Below are 8677 nucleotides of genomic sequence, written 5' to 3' on the forward strand. Positions count from 1 at the left end.
TTCACAGTGGAATTATATGCAATCTTGATGGCAGTGCAATGGACTGAGCAGATTCAGAACCAAAAAGTAGTGATATGTAGTGACTCTGTGTCAGCTATCAGTAGTATCGGGAAAGGGTCGTCAAAGAGGCGGCAAGACCTTGTATATGAGATTTTAATAGCAATTAGAGATGTGAAAAGGAGAGGGGTAGAAATTTCGTTTATGTGGGTTCCAGCTCATGTAGGCATTACGTATAACGAAAAGGCTGATAAATTGGCGAAAAGGGCTGCTCAAAAAGAGGTTATAGAGGTAAATTTAAGCCTATCTAAGGCAGAAGGTAAAAGTGTAGTGTGGCAGGAAACAATGCTAAAGTGGCAGCAAGTATGGGAGCAGGAAGCCAAAGGGAGGCAGCTATTCAGGGTACATGCTACGGTTAATATCAATAAAAGCAGAGGGGGGGGGCAGTCGTAAAGAGCAGGTTACTATGGCTAGAATGAGAATTGGTCACACAGGACTGAACAGCACTTTATATATTATAGGAAAGCATCAAAGTGGCCTGTGCTCATGTATGGAACCTGAGACAGTGGAGCATGTGCTGATGTTGTGTAGGAAGTATGACCGGCAAAGGCAGGAGCTATTCTCAGGACTGAGAGAAATTGGCGTGGAAGATCTAACTCTGGAAAATATTCTAGGAGCAAGCGAGTGGGGAAAGAAATGCCTTGTTAAGTTTTTGAGAGATGCTGGAGTGTATGACAGAGTGTAAAGCAATAGTGGGATAGGCCCATAGATGGCAGCAATGCAACTCATTGGATGCCGGCTGCCGTAAAATCCCAAAGAAGAAGAAGAAGAAGAAGAAGAAGAAGAAGAAGAAGAAGATAAACCCAAAAGAAGCAGAAGAAGAACAAGTTTGGGGGGGGGGGGGCTGCCTTATATGGTCATAGCTACAGACGCCCCGGATGTTGGTCTCAGAGCAACATGGCGCCGATCGGTCGTAGAATCAGCACAGTGTCTTTGTTACGTTGATCAAGTATCAGTTATCTCCATCCGTTCTGATCCACCAGAGTCTCTGGACGTCTGGACAAACCTCCGATGGACTTTCAGCTGCTCAACTTTTTTCGAGATCACTTTCCTCTTTGCTAAACTATCGGAGTTAGCTTAGCATGCTAGCTGGAAGCAGAGGGAAGTTAGCAACACCGCGCTAGTCCGAGTTTAACGGAGTTTATCTGGAGGAAACGTGTCTGATTCAGTGAAGATGTCTAAAGCCCAAATGCTGAGATGTTTAGTGAAGCAGCGACTCACTGAGGCTGCTGAAGAGATATTTGGGCTGTTTGAAAGAACGATAGCAGAGTACGAGGAGGAAGCTTCTAGATTAAAAGAGGACAACGAGCGACTGAAGAAACATCTGCACGCTGTTTTTAACCCTGAAGTCCGCATCCAAAGAGCAGGTTGGTTCTCTCTCTCTTCACACTGACATCAGTGAAATATTCAACCCCCCTAACGTGTAATGAGGTGTTTCAAAATTCCGTAATAGACGGCTAACATTTGTACATTAACAGACTGCATTGGACATGAACTAAGCGGAAGTTAAACGGGAGCGTACAGCCGCTCACAATACGGCTCTTCTTCTAGTTTTGAATTCATTTAATGATGCTGAGATCCTTCGACAAGCTGTATCGTAGTGGGGGGGCAGCGGCTTTAGCGGAGCGTGCAGACGCATAAACCCGACAGGACATGAGGGAATAACCGCAGTAGCGCCGAGTGAGGAAAGTGGTCGGTGGAAGGATACTTTTTCTGCTCAGTTGGGTATTAAGCGGCATTCAAAGTCCACGTAACGTTAAATGAGTCTTCATGACCATGGGTAAACTTTCAAATCGGCTGCGCTACACTCTACTACTAACCGAGCTTATAGGATTCTTGCTGATTTGTATAGTTGTAATTAGGGTTGGGTATCGAGAATCGATTGGAATCGGGACTAGCTTTGCGATTTACCCGGTATCGTTCAAAAGTTTAAAATTCGATTCCTAGTTTCGATTCTCAGTCGGCCGGCGCCGACCGGAAATAGAAACCGCTGCACACCAACGAAGAAGTGTCCACCGGAAGTGTTAGCATAACAGCGCGATCGATCATGGATAGCGTCCCGGTTGTTGTGAATTTGTAACGCATCAGACCAGTGTGCGCGCGGGTGCCGGGTGGCCCGAGCGGAGCTGTCCTATCTGTTAAAATGAGCAGTGAGGCTGGCGCTGCAAAGAAAAAAAGATTGAGTGTGCCCCGTGTTTGACGCGCTGCCTCCTCCTCTGGCTCCAAGGGCTCATCAGTGGGAGCAAGGTAACGTTTAAGTACCTGCAGTATCATACACTCATGTGAAAATGTTTTTGTGAGGTTTCAAAAATAAAGCTCTCTTGAGGAAAGTGTACTCCTGTTAAAATATATCATATTTATACAATATTCAAGTTCATAGTTTGATATTTATATTGTAGTTGAAAACAGCCCTGTTAGAAATTCATAGTAAAGTTCATAGAATTAACATTGATGGAGAAGGTCAGACTATTTACTTCAGAAAGACCCTTGGTTAGCTAGCTCATTTAAAATATCTTAAACTTTTTTGACCCTGCCTCTTAAAAGAATCGGAATCGAGAATCGTTGGGAATCGGAATCGCTCAAATTCAAACGATACCCAACCCTAGTTGTAATAAAGTTGTATATCGTCAGTGGGAAGCAAACTTTTTGTTTCAGGGTGAACATTATATGTTCTTTTATGTATTTCTTCATACGTTGCCACACTGACATAAAGAAGAGTTAAAGCCCCGTTATTATTGGACATGGCTACAATCCGAAGCCAAAGGTGTTTTGGGTGCTCGCTCCTTTAGCTTGACGCACGCTTCTGATCTTTAATCTAGAATCGATTGCTCTTCCTTAGTGTCCCGGATGTTGGTGTCTCAAGGTTGACATTTTTTGGGTTGAATATTGTAACCTCCATTTCTTTTGCGGCTGAATATTTCAACCTTTTTTTTTAGGTCGAATTTTTTTGCGGTGTTTTAATTTTGGAAAATATTCAGGTACATAATTTCAATGCTTAAATATTCAGTGCTAGAAATTCAATCACCTTTTTATTTCAACCCCCGATGGCACAGATTTACTTCCATAGAAATTGCCCTTTAATTATGTGTCCATTTTCTTCCACCTCAAACACATCTGTAAAATGATGTAATTCATACTTATGGAAATAACTGTAGTCAGAATAGTCAGATATGGACAATAGGCCCACATATAGCCGTGTATAATCAATGCTATGATTTTACCATGTCGTTTTCATGAATTTCTTGCTGTGGGTTAATACTAATATGAATGCCATTTGTTAAGTGTTCAAAAAGCTGGGCAGGAACAAGCTGATAAAAAGGGAACCTTACAGATGTTTTATTTATTACTATCATAGATAAATATTCCAGGATTTTATTTGTGGTATCGTATCGGGTATCATAATATTTTGGCGGGTATTATCAAAGTAATAATGTTGGTATTGTGACAACCCTACTTAGAAACGAGTTATTATAAAATTGCATCATCGTTGTTAGGACTGTAAATTCACACAAAATTTAGATCTTGGATTAATAAAGAATCCTGTGCAATAACAAATCTGCCTGCTGCGTCTTGTATAGTGTTGAGGACTCGTATTAGAACAGATGGGTGGATAAATATTCCTACTCCTCTTGCTTGGGAGGTCAATGAGGCAACTATGACCTGATCAGGCACCTTTTTTCAGTGTATTCATTGGGGAGCAGATGGGTTTCTCGGATAAAAGCTGTCTTTTTAGCTGCTTCAGTCTCAACATTACTTTAATTTAAATATCTCCTGGAGACCCCTAAGTTTCCATGAAACAACATTTATTTTGGTGTCACCAACATGATAAAGTCAGCAAATTAAGCTTAGTTGCACCCAATTCTTTAATCATGCCATGTGATAGAGTGAATAATGTGCCTTCAAAATAATCAAAAAAACAATAACAAGGGCCTCTCCCAATTGAGGCCCCCTAAGTAGGCGTAGCCTACACCCTGTGCGTGTGAACACACACATCTCCCCTATCCCCCGTCGTCTGGGTCCCAGTTAAACTTTCAACATTGCATGAAGTGTATCCTATCTTGCTTTAGGTAGTAAGGTACCAATATATTCATTTTGCCGGAGCCTCGCTCCACACGTCTCCTCAGTTGCGTGTCATAACAGGAAAGCTCTCCATAACTGATCGTAGACCATTATTGAAATGTTAGTACGCAGAGAGACCTGTGCAGGCCAACGCGTCAATGGTTACTGAACCCAAGGACCCAGAAATAGTGACTTCATTCAATGGCTTTAATTTCTTAACCTGTTTAGGACATGTAAGTTGAAGTAGACAGATACAATAAGCAAATTGTTCAGTATGTACTTATAGATGTTTATCTCAAAGACATTAAAACGTAATAGTCCGTTTAAAGGATGAACTAGCTAAGTGGACTATATTGTTTGTCCACAGACCTCCAGCAGCTGTTTGTGCTTAAAGAACATTGGGAGGATTCATAGCCCCCCCACATTAAAGAGGTACAGGAGGATCCTAAGCCCCCTGTACAGTAATAGCCTGGTCACAGCATGAAATAATGAACTAGCTAAGTGGATGGTAATAGTTAATATTTTAGTTAATCAAGTATATTGTTTGCATTTTATTATTATCCACAGACCTCCATCAGTGGTTTGTGCTTGAAGAAGAACAGCAGGAAGATCCGGAGCCCCCCCACATTAAAGAGGAGCAGCTTCAAGAGCTGGAGAAGGTTGACATGACTCTGTCATTCACTCCTGTGAAGAGTGAAGATGTTAAAGTGGAAGCTCATTCCTCGCAACCTAATCACAGAAAAACTGAACAGATGGAGACAGGAGGTGATGGAGAGGACTGTGGAGGACCAGAACCAGACCGCAACTCGGGTCCAGTCAGTCCTCCAGATACTGATAAGAAAACTGGAGACTCTTCTGAGACTGAGGACAGTGGTGATTGGAATGAGACCAGAGAACCTCTGTCTGGTGAAGAGTTTGTCAGTGATTCTAGATGTAGAACAAGTGAGAAACCTTTGATCTGTTCTGAATGTAAGAAAACATTTGGTTGCATTCAGAAGCTGAGGAAGCACATGATGACCCACACATCAGAGAAACCTTTCAGCTGCTCACAGTGTGGTAAATGTTTCACCCAAAGGGGAAATCTAAAAATACACGAGAGATTGCACACAAGGGAGAAACCTTTCAGCTGCTCAGATTGTGGTAAATGTTTCACTATGAGTCACAATCTAAAGAGTCACATGAGATTGCACACAGGGGAGAACCCTTTCAGTTGCTCAGATTGTGGTAAATTTTTCGCTAAAAGTCAATATCTAAAGAGTCACATGAGATTGCACACAGGGGAGAAACCTTTCAGCTGCTCACAATGTGGTAAATGTTTCACACACAGGGGTAATCTAAAAATACACGAGAGATTGCACACAAGGGAGAAACCTTTCAGCTGCTCAGAGTGTGGTAAATGTTTCACTGATAGTGGTTCGCTGAAGAAACACATGTTTTGTCATACAGGGGAGAAACCTTTCAGCTGCTCAGATTGTGGTAGAGGTTTCACTACAAATGGAGATCTAAAGACACACATGCGACGTCACACAGGAGAGAAACCTTTCAGCTGCTCACAGTGTGGTAAATGTTTCACCACAAGGGGAAGTCTAAATTTACACGTGAGATGTCACACAGGGGAGAAACCTTTCAGCTGCTCACAGTGTGGTAAATGTTTCACCCAAAGGGTAAGTCTAAAGAGACACATGAGATGTCACACAGGGGAGAAACCTTTCAGCTGCTCAGATTGTGGTAAAGGTTTCATTACAAATGGAGATCTAAAGACACACATGCGATGTCACACAGGAGAGAAACCTTTCAGCTGCTCACAGTGTGGTAAAGGTTTCGTTACAACTGGAGATCTAAAGTCACACATGCGACGTCACACAGGAGAGAAACCTTTCAGCTGCTCACAGTGTGGTAAATGTTTCACCCAAAGAGGAAATCTAAATGTACACATGAGATGTCACACAGGGGAGAAACCTTTCAGCTGCTCAGATTGTGGTAAAGGTTTCATTACAAATGGAGATCTAAAGACACACATGCGACGTCACACAGGAGAGAAACCTTTCAGCTGCTCACAGTGTGGTAAAGGTTTCGCTACAACTGGAGATCTAAAGTCACACATGCGACGTCACACAGGAGAGAAACCTTTCAGCTGCTCACAGTGTGGTAAATGTTTCACCCAAAGAGCAAATCTAAAAATACACATAAGATATCACACAGGGGAGAAACCTTTCAATTCCTCAGAGTGTGGTTAAGGTTTCACTAGAATATATTTGAAGCTACTCTTCATGTTCACAATTACAACCAACTACCTAAGAATTCTTCACAGGGATTTATTGGGACGACACTCTTGTTTGGTTTTTACCTATGCTCCCGAGGGTTTTGTGTCACAGGATGTCACGTGTGATATACAAAATGAAATTAATTTAATTATCTTCTGACAGATGGTCAGAAGTTCATGTTCCAAGAACAAAACATTCTTGTCAGTCACACACAAACTATAAACTATGTGTAGGAGCCGCATTTATGTTTTTGTATTTTGAATGATTTATATATATTTCTTTCCTCTTTTGTGGAATCGCAAGTGTGCGCCCTCTGTAGGTGGTGACGGCGCCACCCTTGAAAGGACCGAAGGACACGCATGTCGGGAGGAAGGCGGGCGCAAATACCTTCATTGACCTCAGAGCTGAGGCTGTGAAATAGGCTGTCTCCGTTTTGGGCCCGTTCAGCTTGTCATAGTGATTTTGTTTTGTGACGACCTTTTTTTGTACAATAAACCGGCAACATTGATGGTCAAACTCCCCTTTTCATTTGAATTATTGGACAGAACTGCGAGTCTTGACATTGCTTTCCTGCTTTCCTCATGGTGGTAAAATCAACAAGAACACAGGAATAGGATCTAAGGGTTTAAAGGAAAAAACTCAACTGTTTTTGCCACTACACTATGCTAAGCTATTAATTCATTGGAAAGGTGTAATCTAAGGCAGTGATTCTAAACCATCGGTCCGCAAGCGCCACCTAGAGGGTTTTTACCCGTGGGCCGCAGTTGAAATATTTCTACTCTGGGCAAAGAATTATTATAACCGTCTTTACGGAGACAAGTAACAGAGATAAGCCACGCCCCTTCCAGGCGCACATAAAGTGGGACATGAATGAAACAAAATAACTAGTTGGGTGAGTAAACAGTGGCGAAAATCCCCTTGGCATTTTAAGTGTGAACGTAGCACAACGCTCTCCACCAAAGCATTGAAGCCATCAAAATTAAAGCGGATGCTGTCATCTCACTGACTTGCAACTCTAAATCTTACTTAAAAGCAAGCTGTCTTTTTCTGTTCCATGAAGTGTTAGTGTTGTTTTTGCAGGTTTACATACAGATAATAAATAAATGTCCTTGTGATGATCACTGTATCAGGTTTTTGCTTTTTTTATTTTATTTAGTCATTGAATACAAATGTTACGTGCCGTGTTTTGTTTTGAGCTGTGTGGTGTGTGTGTGTGTGTGTGTGTGTGTGTGTGTGTGTGTGTGAGTGTGATTCTCAGGTGTGATGGTGACGTCACTCCTGCAGCTGCAGCTGATCAGCTGATCAGCGAAGGATATATGGTGGTGCCAAGCCAGAGTTTGGGGTGGTGGTGGCAGTGGAGCCCAGAGTGAGCAGAGAGGTGGATTCAGTTGCAGACCAGTTGCAGACCAAAGAATCCAAGCTCGTCTTCCGTTTGAAGATTGTTTTCATTTGCTTTTTGTTGAGGCTTTTCCATTAAATAATTGTCTGTTAAGACCTCCCGGGTTTATTATTTTACATTGTTTGCGTCCCCCACCCCTAGACCGTATAGGGATGTAACAACAAATCCAACCTATAATTATATCAATTAGTTAATATAAAATAGTTTTAATATTTGAACGGGCGCCTGGGCATATTTGTACATTTGGGCCCTGAGGTCAAAAGGTTAATAACCCCTTATCCAAGGCATGTTTCCCACTGTTAACATTGTAACATTACCCAACCTTATATTGTCCTGTCCAATGACTGATTTTTATGTTCCATTTGTGTTACTGCAAGCTGTCATATTATCAATGTATTAATGCATACATTTCCGTGAACCAAATTCTCTTTTGCATTTTTAATGTGCAGAAAAATACCAGAAGGCCTTTTAATGTTTTTCATGCATTGAGTTCTTACTCTTGTTTATATTGTTTTAACGTTTTTTTAGGAAACTTTTTTTAGGCTTTAGTTTTCCTAGTCAATCCTCATATTGAGCTGCTTACATATTTATATATCGAACTAATACATCTTTGTGTGTTGAGAAAAAAAAGTAGAAAACATTGCTGAGCAAGCACAGGTGCAAAAAAGTTATGAAGGCAATGAATGGATTTTATTGTCTTTTGCAGAAATGTTTGAAAAAAAAGAGAGTTGTCTCTATTACGCTTCAGTTACTCAGCCACCCTGCAATGGTTAACCGATTTTTTTATACGAAATACTTTCCCGGCCATACAGCAACGGTTCCCTTATATCAGTGGTCCCAAACTAAGGCACACGGGCCGGATACGGCCCGCCTCCACATTTGGCCCAGCCCCCTGAAC

At 41.7% G+C, this 8677-nt stretch overlaps 1 protein-coding gene across 1 annotated transcript; it reads left to right on the top strand.

Annotated features, from left to right (window-relative positions):
• Window positions 1-5111: 5111 nt before the first annotated feature.
• Window positions 5112-7245, top strand: LOC134132937 (gastrula zinc finger protein XlCGF57.1-like). The gene has a single exon (XM_062565930.1). It carries the CDS (start codon window positions 5127-5129, stop codon window positions 6351-6353), a length of 1227 nt encoding a protein of 408 aa, XP_062421914.1. The 5' UTR covers window positions 5112-5126; the 3' UTR covers window positions 6354-7245.
• Window positions 7246-8677: the final 1432 nt, after the last annotated feature.

The sequence above is a fragment of the Pungitius pungitius genome, chromosome 12 (assembly GCF_949316345.1).
Source record: "Pungitius pungitius chromosome 12, fPunPun2.1, whole genome shotgun sequence".
Classification (NCBI taxonomy): Eukaryota; Metazoa; Chordata; class Actinopteri; order Perciformes; family Gasterosteidae; genus Pungitius; species Pungitius pungitius.